Raw genomic sequence first — 14,477 nt, 5'->3', positions numbered from 1 at the left:
GGGATTCTTGGCAACACTGTTTATACAAGGCTTTATAAATGCATACATATGACACCTACAGTAAAGAGCTCGGCCCCCCTTACATATTGTTCAGCTTATTTAGACAGTTTGAAAGAGGATGGGACACAGTGATAGAGGGGAGCATCAAGGACGTGGGATTCAAATCCTAGACGCTGTGGGCGATATATGCTGGGAAACTGCAACGCCACGCTCCCACAACCTTCCAGCAAGATTGCAGCAGCATAGGATGGATGCGTAACCAGGTTAGCTTAGTACAGCTCAGCTCAGTTGTAATGTTAAAGGGCAGTAAGTCAAGTTAAACCGAACCAAAGACAGTTCAATTCAATATGACTTTATCAATCCCTGAGGGGCAATTAGAAATGTATCCCCATTTTGGGCATCAACTCACTTTAAAAGCATTGTGATGTGGTTGGTCTGCAGCTTCAGCTCCTTGATGGCGCAGGCCACTGGGTCTCCGGCAGCCTGGGCCTCCTTGACGATCAGCCCTATCTCGGCCCAGTCCACCTGGTTGGCCAGGGCGCTCCGCACCACCTGCAGAGCCCTCTCCACTATGGGCAAGTTTATTTCCACCAGCTCGCCCCTAAGCCTGTCTACCTCCTGCAACACATGTTAGCATTAGCACTCCTTTAGCATTCGCATAACTGAGTACAAGCTATTTATATCAAAAGTCTTTCCGTTTTAAATTAAAATCACTTCTTGAATTGACCATCTTCATTTCGAAATAACCCTGGCACGGACACACATGCTTACCATCATAACTAGATAACACACAGAAGGTGTTCAACTACATGTCTTGGCAGAGCCACCTCTCCTCCTTCAATGAGATTACCTGTGATCAGGTTATGTACATTAGTGTTGCCTACACACACAGAGATGTTGGGATAAGGTGCTGCCAACACCAGGTGACTATGTTCCAAAAGTAGTGCACTATACAGGGAAAAGGTTGCCATTTGCGACGCAGAGTAGTCTCACCTCTATGAAATTATGGAAATCCATGCATGTCACCTGCTACAGTAACAAGGTTTGTGACTGCCGATCGATCAGGTGATCAACCCAATCACCCCATTACGGATCAGATCAATATGTAAACCACAGCCTGGGAGCTACATATTCCTCCGCTACATAGGCGGATTTCCAAATGCCACCCCATCCTTATAAAGTGCACTACTTTTGACCAAGAGGGAAGTACACTTTATAGGGAATAGTGTGCCATTTGGGACATATACACAAAGTGGGTCATCATGGAGGACAATCCTCCCATCATTACCCCCCACACAGCCTATCAGTCATCCTTCATTCCAGCCATAACCTGACTCTTTATTAGACAGGTAGTATGGCGAGAGCGAGGGGGAGAGAGAACCTGTTTGTGGTTGTTATGGGTTCTTTTGTGTACCCGTTTGTGTTTGTTTTGAGTTGTGGGTACTTTTGGGTTGATTAGCGGGACCAAGGGCCATGCATTTAGAGAGGCAAACTTTTAGAATTTTGAATATTGTTCTAATTCTAGACATTCAGTTACATAACATTGTTTTAATATTCCCCATGTAATGTAAATTGGGACCTAACGTGGTGGCTGCCATAGAACGGTGAAGTGTCATGTAAACGCATCATAATGTAAAACCGCATTGGCCCAACTCTCTAAATACATGACTCTGGCCGGACCCATTAGCACTTCTTTGAGCATTAGCACTCCTTTAGCTCTGACCATTTGTTTTCACTGTGGTGATCAGACCCGAGTTCAAATATCATCGGTTATCTTTTAAATACTTTGAGTGCTTGATTGAGACTGCCTGTTGATGTGCCGGGTTTACTCCATTGGTTCCATTGAGCAAGGAAGGCTAAATCAAGAGCAGTTTAAGTATCTGAAAGAAAACAAATACTAGTTGAACCCAGGGCTGTGTTCGAATACCCATTCTAACATACTACATACTTAATGAGTATATATTAGTTAATTTTAGTATACTGTAAACGAACGGTATCATTTCAGTTGAGCGTACTAGAGCGTCGCCTGTCTACCGGAAGTCGATGCTGTTGCTGTGCAACCTCTGCTAGCATAACAAATGACTAGCTAGTCAATAAAACATTGGTTAGTTAGCAGATAGTTAATATACTGCCTGGCAAGCTCGATGTATTAGTATCCAACTAACGTTAGGTAACTAGCTAACATACCGGTGGTACATAGTGCTGTAATGCTTTGCATAAGGATAGCGTAGCTAACAAATTGTCAGCCAACATAACGTGTAACGTAACTTATTTGAAATATCATTACTTTATTACATTGCTCAACATTAATATTTGCCATTAGTTAGTTCAATGAATTTGAATTCGCTCTAGCCAGAAACTATACTGCTGAAGTCCGACATTTTCTCCAAATCTGAAAACATTGTGATGGCACGCCCATTTTCTGAAGATGTGCATAATGAGCCCAAAAAGTACGGAAATGGTGTCCTCTGCATGTATACTTCGTATTTTGGCAAATTTAGGACGACATCCGGAAACTTTTGGCATACTAACGATATCCATACTATGACCAATAAGCATACTATATACAGTTGAAGTCGGAAGTTTACATACACCTTAGCCAAATACATTTAAACTCAGTTTCACAATTCCTGACATTTAATCCTAGTAAAAAGTCCGATCACCACTTTATTTGAAGAATGTGAAATGTCAGAATAATAGAAGAGAGAATGATTTATTTCAGCTTTTATTTCTTTCATCACATTCCCAGTGGGTCAGAAGTTTACATACACTCTATTAGTATTTGGTAGCATTGCCTTTAAATTGATTAACTTGGGTCAAACATTTCGGGTAGCCTTCCACAAGCTTCCCACAATAAGTTGGGTGAATTGTGGCCCATTCCTCCTAACAAAGCTGTTGTAACTGAGTCAGGTTTCTGGCCTCTTTGCTCACACACGCTTTTCAATTCTGCCCACACATTTTCTATATGACAGAGGTCAGGGCTTTGTGATGGCCACTCCAATACCTTGACTTTGATGACCTTAAGCCATTTTGCAACAACTTTGTAAGAATGATTGGGGTCATTGTCCATTTGGAAGGCCCATTTGCGACCAAGCTTTAACTTTGTGACTGATGACTTCGAGATGTTGCTTCAATACATCCACATAATTTTCCTACCTAATGATGCCATCTATTTTGTGAAGTGCACCAGTCCCTCTTGCAGCAAAGCACCACCACAACATGATGCTGCCACCACCGTGCTTCACGGTTGGGATGGTGTCTTCGGCTGCAAGCCTCTCCCTTTTTCCTCCGAACATAACGATGGTCATTATGGCCAAACAGTTCTATTTTTGTTTCATCAGACCAGAGGACATTTCTCCAAAAAGTACAATCTTTGTCCCCATGTGCAGTTACAAAACGTAGTCTGGCTTTTTTATGGCGGTTTTGGAGCAGTGGCTTCTGCCTTGCTGACCGGTCTTTCAGGTTATGTTGGTATAGGACTCGTTTTAATGTGGATATAGATACTTTTGTACCCGTTTCCTCAAGCATCTTCACAAGGTTATTTGCTGCTGTTCCGGGATCGATTTGCACTTTTCGCACCAAAGTACGTTCATCTCTAGGAGACAGAACACGTCTCCTTCCTGAGCGGTATGGCGGCTGTGTGATCCCATGGTGTTTATAATTGCGTACTATTGTTTGTACAGATGAACGTGGTACCTTCAGGCGTTTGCTCCCAAGGATGAACCAGACTTGGCTGATTTCTTTTGATTTTCCCATGATGTCAAGCAGGGTAGGCCTTGAAATTCATCCACAGGTACACCTCCAATTGACTCAAATGATGCCAATTAGCCGATCAGAAGCTTCTAAAGCCATTACATAATTTTCTGGAATTTTCCAAGCTGTTTAAAAGGCACAGACAACTTAGGGTATGTAAACTTCTGACCCACTGGAATTGTGATACAGTGAAATAATCTGTCTGTAAACAACTGTTGGAAAGCTTACCTGTGTCATGCACAAAGTAGATGTCCTAACCGACTTGACAAAACTATAGTTTGTTTACAAGAAATTTGTGTGGTTGAAAAAACAAGTTTTATTGACTCCAACCTAAGTGTATGTAAACTTCTGACTTCAACTGTACTCAATTCACGTCACAAATAGTACAGTTAGTGCGGTTAGTATGAGTATTCGAACACAGCTCAGGTCTGGTGGTAATGCGAGAGTTCTTCAGTATTGACCTGAAGTTGGTGCAGTGCCTCCAGCCTCTGCACGTGGTCCCTCTTGACATTGTCCAGCTTTTTCAGAGCCTGTTTCTCCTGCTGCAGGGCCTTCACGTCAATCTTCTGACTCTCCATCTTGGAGTAGAATTCGTCCACTGCCTAAGCGCAGAGGAGCAAGACTTACTGAAGTGATCTCATACCTTACGTCTTGTGAAAATACCAATATAGTTTTAGTACACTAGGTACGTATGGGAAACAATGACATTTTTCCCAACGTATGCATAGGGTAAATAAATACATATAAAGGACATATATTCTAAAATTCACCTTGTCAAATGTATCAAACTCAACATAGTGGCTATTTGCATGTTGGGCAAAGAGGAAGGGGTGGAATTCCTCATATCTGTAAAAGAAGACAATGTTGGAGACTTGAACATATCTCACCAACCAAGCAAACAAAAACCTCCATAACGCTTCTGGTGAGACGTAATGCTGATCTTACCAGTAACAGAACTTGGAGACATAATATCATAAGCACAGAATGAGAGTCAAATAAAATAACTTACGTGAGCAATTCTTCAGGTTTCTCTGGGGCTAAACTTGGTTTCTTCTCACATTTTTGGATGATGTAGCCCTGCAACGAAACAAGGGAGAAACAGTTTTCTATCATTTCGCTATGACAAATGGATCTGATGTATGAATGAATATTCTCAATAAGACGTGAGACCTACCTTTCCATCGAAGCTTGCCGTTTTCTCCATATAAACTTCTGCCATTTGCAGGGCATCGAGGATTTTGGGTGCATCTACAGACAACAATTAAGCCTATTTCATCCAGAATATCACAATTCTGATGATCATTGATTGAATAGTATATACCAGCAGCACATCTTTGTAATCTGCCAAAGGCTACAGCTGGTCTAAAAGAAACGTACCTCGTGCAGTATCAAACTGGCTGTCCACTTTGATGAAGCCGGGGAGTCCCACTTCCATCAGACAGTGCTCTATGAGAGTAGCCCCATATGCTGAAAGAGCAGATAGATCATATTAGAAGGTAAGTCTGCTGTTTACAATAATAACATTGTGTAAAACATTTATTTTTAAACTAAACCTGGATGAGCAATGGATGGAGCCACTTTGAGGAGATGAAGACTACTTACGAAGGTGGGGATTGAGGATCCTTTTCACCTGTTCTCCATTCGTGGCCTTCGACAGGACTTCAGTGAGTCTACATGAAAAACAAACCAAAACAAAGGATTATTTCTTCAATGAACTCTTGTGCCCAACTAGGGTTGCAAAAGTCCGGTAAACTTTCCCAAAATAACCAAGTTTTCCAGAAATCCTGGCTGGATGATTGCAAAAGTCCTGCTTTTTGAAATCTAATTGTATTGGTCACAACGCCAAATACAACAGGTGTAGACTTTACAATTAAATGCTTTCTTACAAGCCCATTCCCAACAGTGCAGAGTTAAAAAGTAAGAAATACAAGTCAATGCGCAGGGGTAGTCAATGCGCAGGGGTACAAGGTAGCCAATACAGTACGTACATGTAGGCAGTGGTGGAAAAAGTACCCAATTGTCATAATTGTGGAAAAGATACCTTAATAGAATAATACTCAAGTAACATGCAGTACAATACTACTGGAGTAAAAGTATTCGGTTTAAAATATACTGAAGAATCAAAAGTAAGTGTAATTGATAAAATATACTTAAGTATCAAAACTTACAATAAAAATATTTTCAAATTCCTTATATTAAGCAAACCAGACAGCAACATTTTATTGTTTTTTAATTTATGGATAGTGAGTCTGCCAGATCAGTGGCAGTAGATGAACAGAGAGGATCTTTTGATAAGTGTGTGAATTAGACCATGTGTCCTGCTAAGCATTCCAAATGTAGCAAGTACTTTTTGGTGTCAGGGAAAATGTATGGAGTAAAAAGTACATTATTTTCTTTAGGAATGTAGTGAAGTAAAAGTTATCAAAAATATAAATAGTAAAGTACAGATACACCAAAGTATTTTTTACTTAAGAACTTTACACAACTACATATGGGTAGGGGTAAAAGTTACTAGCCAATCAGGATATACACTGCTCAAAAAAATAAAGGGAAATAAAATAACACATCCTAGATCTGAATGAATGAAATATTCTTATTAAATACTTTTTTCTTTACATAGTTGAATGAGCTGACAACAAAAATCACACAAAAATGATCAATGGAAATCAAATTTATCAACCTGGATTTGGAGTCACACTCAAAATTAAAGTGGAAAACCACACTACAGGCTGATCCAACTTTGATGTAATGTCCTTAAAACAAGTTAAAATGAGGCTCAGTAGTGTGTGTGGCCTCCACGTGCCTGTATGACCTCCCTACAACGCCTGGGCATAGTCCTGATGAGGTGGCGGATGTTCTCCTGAGGGATCTCCTCCCAGACCTGGACTAAAGCATCCGCCAACTCCTGGACAGTCTGTGGTGCAATGTGGCGTTGGTGGATGGAGCGAGACATGATGTCCCAGATGTGCTCAATTGGATTCAGGTCTGGGGAACGGACGGGCCAGTCCATAACATCAATGCCTTCCTTTTGCAGGAACTGCTGACACACTCCAGCCACATGAGGTCTAGCATTGTCTTGCATTAGGAGGAACCCAGGGCCAACCGCACCAGCATATGGTTTCACAAGGGGTCTGAGGATCTCATCTCGGTACCTAATGGCAGTCGGGCTACCTCTGGCGAGCACATGGAGGGCTGTGCGGCCCCCCAAAGAAATGCCACCCCACACCATGACTGACCCACCGCCCAACCGGTCATGCTGGAGGATGTTGCAGGCAGCAGAACGTTCTCCACGGCGTCTCCAGACTGTCACGTCTGTCACATGTGCTCATTGTGAACCTGCTTTCATCTGTGAAGAGCACAGGGCGCCAGTGGCGAATTTGCCAATCTTGGTGTTCTCTGGCAAATGCCAAACATCCTGCACAGTGTTGGGCTATAAGCACAACCCCCACCTGTGGACGTCGGGCCCTCATACCACCCTCATGGAGTCTGTTTCTGACCGTTTGAGCAGACACATGCACATTTGTGGCCTGCTGGAGGTCATTTTGCAGGGCTCTGGCAGTGCTCCTTACTGCTCCTCGTTGCACAAAGGCGGAGGTAGCGGTCCTGCTGCTGGGTTGTTGCCCTCCTACGACCTCCTCCACGTCTCCTGATGTACTGGCCTGTCTCCTGGTAGCGCATCCATGCTCTGGACACTACGCTGACAGACCCAGCAAACCTTCTTGCCACTGCTCGCATTGATGTGCCATCCTGGATGAGCTGCACTACCTGAGCCACTTGTGTGGGTTGTAGACTCTGTCTCATGCTACCACTAGAGTGAAAACACCACCAGCATTCCAAAGTGACCAAAACATCAGCCAGGAAGCATTGGAACTGAGAAGTGGTCTGTGGTCACCACCTGCAGAACCACTCCTTTATTGGGGGTGTCTTGCTAATTGTCTATAATTTCTACCTGTTGTCTATTCCATTTGCAAAACAGCATGTGAAATGTATCGTCAATCAGTGTTGCTTCCTAAGTGGACAGTTTGATTTTACAGAAGTGTGATTGACTTGGAGTTACATTATGTTGTTTAAGTGTTCCCTTTATTTTTTTGAGCAGTGTATAATAAACAGAGTAGAAGCAGAGTGTGTAAAGTGTGTCTGTGGCGTCAATATATGTATGTGTTGGAGTGTCAGTGTAGTATGTGAGTGTGTGGGTAGAATCTAGTGAATATAGCTTGGGGGTATAGGCTGTTCAAGTGCCTTCTGGTCAGAGACTTGTCGCTCCGGTACCGCTTGCAATGCGGTAGCAGAGAAAACAGTCTATGACTTGGGTGGCTGGAGTCTGACAATTTTTGGGCTTTCCTCTGACACCGCCTGGTAATGAAGTCCTGGATGGCAGGGAGTTCGGCCCCAGTGATATACTGAGTTGTACGCACTACCCTCTGTAGAGCTTTGAAGCCACCGGACGGCGATATTGTCACTCCCTATAGAAGGAGCAGTCCTCCATAGTAATGAATAGAATTCTACAGTATTTCAATTCAATTTAAAGGAGATAATTACACATATTCAAGTATTTTTGTTGTTGTAGTGGGGATATTAGCATAACTTTAAGGAAAATGTTATATATTTTCTCATGTTTATTTTTATGTTTAGCTGACATAATACAATTTAAAAAGTAAGTATTAAGGTGTCTAACAGAATGCATGTGACAAAAACAAATGTAGACATTAATAAATGCATTTCTATAGCTTCAAAAACATTTTGCAATGGTGGGGGAATGTCAAGATGGAGGCGTGGTGTTTTCAAAACAGTTCCCCTTGTCAGATTACACACACACACACACACACACACACACACACACACACACACACACACACAGTCAAAAGTTTAGACACACCTACTCATTCAAGGGTTATTCTCTATTTGTACTATTTTCTACATTGTAAAATAATAGTGAAGACATCAAAATTATGAAATAACATATGGAATCATGTAGTGACCACAAAAGAGTTCCCACATATGCTGAGCACTTGTAGGCTGCTTTTCCTTCACTGAACTCATCCCAAACCATCTCAATTGAGTTGAGGTCGGGTGATTGTGGAGGCCAGGTCATCTGATGCAGCACTCCATCACTCTCCTTTTTGGTCAAATAGCCCTTACACAGCCTGGAGGTATGTTGGGTCACTGTCCTGTTGAAAAACAAATTATAGTGCCACTAAGCCCTAACCAGATGGATGGCGTATCGGTGCAGAATGCTGTGGTAGCCATGTTGGTTAAGTGTGACTTGAACTCTAAATCACAGACAGTGTCACCAGCAAAGCACCCCCCACCATCACACCACCTCCTCTATGCTTCATGGTGAGAACCACACATGGAGATCCTCCGTTCACCTACTCTGCATCTCACAAAAGACACGGCAGTTGGCACCAAAAATCTCCAATTTAGACTTAGACCAAAGGACAGATTTCCACCCATCTAATATGCATTGCACGTGTTTCTTGGCCCAAGCAAGTCTCTTCTTCTTTTGTGTGTCCTTTAGTAGTGGTTTCTGTAAAGCAATTCAACCATGAAGGCTTGATTCATGCACTCTCCTCTGAGATGCGTCTGTTACTTGAACTCTGTGAAGCATTTGATTCATTGATTCCAAGATGGCATAGCTGTTCAGACGTCTTTTGTCCTCGTCTTGTCCCGTATATATATATATATATATATATATATATATATATATATATATATATATATATATATATATATATATATATATATATATACACACACAACTTTTTTCACATACCTTTTATATATATTTTTTAAATTTTCCATAAACTCATCTTCAAAACATTCTCCTGCAACCCGCCTCACCAATTTATATTTATAAAAAAAATATTATTTACCTCAAATCTGTAATCCTCCAAGAAGCTAGCCAGAAACTAGCCAGAAGCTAGCCAGGAGCTAGCCAGAAGCTAGCCAGAAGCTAATCCAGAAGCTAATCCAGAAGCTAATCAGAAGCTAGGTAGCTTCTTTACTGGCTAATCGTTAGTATTCAGCTAACCACGGTTTGTGGTCATCAGCTATCCTTTAGCTCGGAAATCTATCGCCAGTTTTGTACGGCGCAGCGCGGAACGGAACATACCGGACCAATTTTTCTCTCCATGTCCCTGGATTTCAACCGCTAACTCTGGACCTGGATACCTGGATCTCACAGCTAGCTAGCTGCTATCCGTGTGACTATTGGCTTTTGTCGATTCCGGAGCAAACATAAATTATTCCGGAGCTAGCCAGCTGAAGAGTTCCATCAATCACTCCTGGGCTACAATCACCTATCCGGACCTGTTTTACTGCCTACGCGGAGCCCAACCGGGCCTTCACAACTGGACTGCCATCGTTATCTACCCGAAGGAGTTATCCGGCTGGCTCCTCCATCGTTACCTGAACGCCCATCTGCGGCCCGCTAACCGTTAGCTGTCTTATCGGCTGCTATCTGAATAGACAATCTGACAATTAATTTATTTATTTTTATTATTTTTTCTTCTTGGGCCTCTATAACTATATCTATAGTTTTTTTTTTTGTTGTGTCATTTGGATTAATCCCCTCTACCACACGGAACCCCACTAATCTACTGACGGAACGCAAGAGGTGGCTAATAACAGACCTCCATCCTATGCTAGCTTCCTACCGATGGCCTGGCTAGCTGTCTAAATCGCCGTGACCCCCAACCAATCCTCTCTACTCACTGGACCCTTTTGATCACTCGACTAAGCATGCCTCTCCTTAATGTCAATATGCCTTGTCCATTGCTGTTCTGGTTAGTGTTTATTGGCTTATTTCACTGTAGAGCCTCTAGTCCTGCTCACTATACCTTATCCAACCTATTAGTTCCACCACCCACACATGCAATGACATCTCCTGGTTTCAATATTGTTTCTAGAGACAATATCTCTCTCTTCATCACTCAATACCTAGGTTTACCTCCACTGTATTCACATCCTACCATACCTTTGTCTGTACATTATACCTTGATGCTATTTTATCGCCCCCAGAAACCTCCTTTTACTCTCTGTTCCAGACGTTCTAGACGCTGGACCCCAGCTGTGCTCTGGACACCATATGTGAACTGATTGCCCCCCATCTATCTTCAGAGCTCGTGCTGCTAGGCGACCTAAACTGGAACATGCTTAACACCCCAGCCATCCTACAATCTAAACTTGATGCCCTCAATCTCACACAAATTATCAATGAACCTACCAGGTACCTCCCCAAAGCCTTAAACACGGGCACCCTCATAGATATCATCCTAACCAACTTGCCCTCTAAATACACCTCTGCTGTCTTCAACCAAGATCTCAGCGATCACTGCCTCAAACGACCTCCACTCATCACTGTCAAACGCTCCCTGAAACACTTCAGCGAGCAGGACTTTCTAATCGACCTGGCCGGGGTATCCTGGAAGGATATTGATCTCATCCCGTCAGTAGAGGATGTCTGGATATTTTTTTTAAATGCCTTCCTAACCATCTTAAATAAACATGCCCCATTCAAGAAATTTAGAACCAGGAACAGATATCGATTGGTTCTCCCCAGACCTGACTGCCCTTAACCAACACAAAAACATGCTATGGCGTTCTGCATTAGCATCTAACAGCCCCCGTGATATGCAGCTGTTCAGGGAAGCTAGAAACCATTATACACAGGCAGTTAGAAAAGCTAAGGCTAGCTTTTTCAAGCAGAAATTTGCTTCCTGCAACACTAACTCAAAAAAGTTCTGGCACACTGTAAAGTCCATGGAGAATAAGAACACCTCCTCCCAGCTGCCCACTGCACTGAAGATAGGAAACACTGTCACCACTGATAAATCCACCATAATTGAGAATTTCAATAAGCATTTTTCTACGGCTGGCCATGCTTTCCACCTGGCTACTCCTACCCCGGTCAACAGCACTGCACCCCCCACAGCAACTCGCCCAAGCCTTCCCCATTTCTCCTTCTCCCAAATCCGTTCAGCTGATGTTCTGAAAGAGCTGCAAAATCTGGACCCCTACAAATCAGCCAGGCTAGACGATCTGGACCCTTTCTTTCTAAAATTATCTGCCGAAATTGTTGCCACCCCTATTACTAGCCTGTTCAACCTCTCTTTCGTGTCGTCTGAGATTCCCAAAGATTGGAAAGCAGCTGCGGTCATCCCCCTATTCAAAGGGGGGGACACTCTTGACCCAAACTGCTACAGACCTATATCTATCCTACCATGCCTTTCTAAGGTCTTCGAAAGCCAAGTCAACAAACAAATTACCGACCATTTCGAATCTCACCATACCTTCTCTGCTATGCAATCTGGTTTCAGAGCTGGTCATGGGTGCACCTCAGCCACGCTCAAGGTCCTAAACGATATCTTAACCACCATCGATAAGAAACATTACGGTGCAGCCGTATTCATTGATCTGGCCAAGGCTTTCGACTCTGTCAATCACCACATCCTCGTCAGCAGACTCGACAGCCTTGGTTTCTCAAATGATTGCCTCGCCTGGTTCACCAACTACTTCTCTGATAGAGTTCAGTGTGTCAAATCGGAGGGTCTGCTGTCCGGACCTCTGGCAGTCTCTATGGGGGTGCCACAGGGATCAATTCTTGGACCGACTCTCTTCTCTGTATATGAGTTGGTGAGTCTCTGATCCACCTCTACGCAGACGAAACCATTCTGTATACTTCTGGCCTTCTTTGGACACTGTGTTAACAACCCTCCAGGCAAGCTTCAATGCCATACAACTCTCCTTCCGTGGCCTCCAATTGCTCTTAAATACAAGTAAAACTAAATGCATGCTCTTCAACCGATCGCTAACTGCACCTGCCCAACATCACTACTCTGGACGGCTCTGACTTAGAATATGTGGACAACTAAAAATACTTAGGTGTCTGTTTAGACTGTAAACTCTCCTTCCAGACCCATATCAAACATCTCCAATCCAAAGTTAAATCTAGAATTGGCTTCCTATTTCGCAACAAAGCATCCTTCACTCATGCTGCCAAACATACCCTTGTAAAACTGACCATCTTACCAATTCTCGACTTTGGCGATGTAATTTACAAAATAGCCTCCAATACCCTACTCAACAAATTGGATGCAGTCTATCATAGTGCAATCCGTTTTGTCACCAAAGCCCCATATACTACCCACCATTGCGACCTGTACACTCTCGTTGGCTGGCTCTCGCTTCATACTGTCGCCAAACCCACTGGCTCCATGTCATCTACAAGACCCTGCTAGGTAAAGTCCCCCCTTATCTCAGCTCGCTGGTCACCATAGCATCTCCCACCTGTAGCACACGCTCCAGCAGGTATATCTCTCTAGTCACCCCCAAAACCAATTCTTCCTTTGGCCGCCTCTCCTTCCAGTTCTCTGCTGCCAATGACTGGAATGAACTACAAAAATCTCTGAAACTGGAAACACTTATCTCCCTCACTAGCTTTAAGCACCAACTGTCAGAGCAGCTCACAGATTACTGCACCTGTACATAGCCCACCTATAATTTAGCCCAAACAACTACCTCTTTCCCTACGGTATTTATTTATTTATTTTGCTCCTTTGCACCCCATTATTTTAATTTCTAATTTGCACATTCTTCCATTGCAAATCTACCATTCCAGTGTTTTACTTGCTATATTGTATTTACTTTGCCACCATGGCCTTTTTTTGCCTTTACCTCCCTTATCTCACCTCATTTGCTCACATCGTATATAGACTTGTTTATACTGTATTATTGACTGTATGTTTGTTTTACTCCATGTGTAACTCTGTGTCGTTGTATGTGTTGAACTGCTTTGCTTTATCTTGGCCAGGTCGCAATTGTAAATGAGAACTTGTTCTCAACTTGCCTGGTTGAAATACATGTATTTTTATTTTTTGGGCTGCAATCTGAGGTGCAGTTAATAAATTAATTTATCCTCTGCAGCAGAGGTAACTCTGGGTCTCCTTTTCTGTGGTGGTCCTCGTAAGAGCCAGTTTCATCATAGCGCCTGATGGTTTTTGGGACTGCACTTTCAAAGTTCTTAAATTTTCTGGATTGACTGACCATGTTTTAAAGTAATGATGGAGTGTCATTTATCTTTGTTTATTTGAGATGTTCTTGCCATAATATGGACTCGGTCTTTTACCAAATAGGGCTATCTTCTGTACACCACCCCTACCTTGTCAGAACAACTGATTGGCTCAAACGCATTAACGAAAGAAATTCCACAAATTAACTTAAGGCACACCTGTTAATTGAAATGCATTCCAGGTAACTACAGTGGGGCAAAAAGGTATTTAGTCAGCCAACAATTGTACAAGTTCTCCCACTTAAAAAGATGAGGCCTGCAATTGTCATCATAGGTACACTTCAACTATGACAGACAAAATGAGAAGAAAAAAAATCAAGAAAATCACATTGTAGAATTTTTTATGAATTTATTTGCAAATTATGGTGGAAAATAAGTATTTGGTCAATAACAAAAGTTTCTCAATACTTGTGTTATATACCCTTTGTTGGCAATGACAGAGGTCAAATGTTTTCTGTAAGTCTTCACAAGGTTTTCACACACTGTTGCTGGTATTTTGGCCCATTCCTCCATGCAGATCTCCTCTAGACCAGTGATGTTTTGGGGCTGTTGCTGGGCAACACAGACTTTCAACTCCCTCCAAAGATTTTCTATAGGGTTGAGATCTGGAGACTGGCTAGGCCACTCCAGGACTTTGAAATGCTTCTTACGAAGC

General features: G+C 42.6%; 1 protein-coding gene across 2 annotated transcripts in view; it reads right to left on the bottom strand.

Moving 5' to 3' along the window:
* Positions 1 to 14,477, bottom strand: part of LOC110505202 (nuclear export mediator factor Nemf) — a 34,675-nt gene that overhangs the window by 17,753 nt on the left and 2,445 nt on the right. For both annotated transcript variants that reach the window (XR_002470712.2, XM_021584269.2), the window contains exons 6-12: positions 5,356 to 5,423; positions 5,131 to 5,220; positions 4,928 to 5,001; positions 4,763 to 4,830; positions 4,524 to 4,599; positions 4,215 to 4,355; positions 410 to 618 (exon numbers count right to left, since the gene is read on the bottom strand). Coding sequence is in view for 1 of the 2 variants with exons in the window: in XM_021584269.2 (XP_021439944.1) it covers positions 410 to 618; positions 4,215 to 4,355; positions 4,524 to 4,599; positions 4,763 to 4,830; positions 4,928 to 5,001; positions 5,131 to 5,220; positions 5,356 to 5,423 (726 nt within the window). In the remaining variant the exon portion in view is untranslated. The remainder of the gene's footprint in view (positions 1 to 409; positions 619 to 4,214; positions 4,356 to 4,523; positions 4,600 to 4,762; positions 4,831 to 4,927; positions 5,002 to 5,130; positions 5,221 to 5,355; positions 5,424 to 14,477) is intronic.

Source organism: Oncorhynchus mykiss, chromosome 25 (assembly GCF_013265735.2).
Source record: "Oncorhynchus mykiss isolate Arlee chromosome 25, USDA_OmykA_1.1, whole genome shotgun sequence".
NCBI classification, from domain to species: Eukaryota; Metazoa; Chordata; class Actinopteri; order Salmoniformes; family Salmonidae; genus Oncorhynchus; species Oncorhynchus mykiss.
The sequence above is the reverse complement of the archived record's forward strand: the minus strand, read 5'-3'. Positions and strand labels throughout refer to the sequence as shown.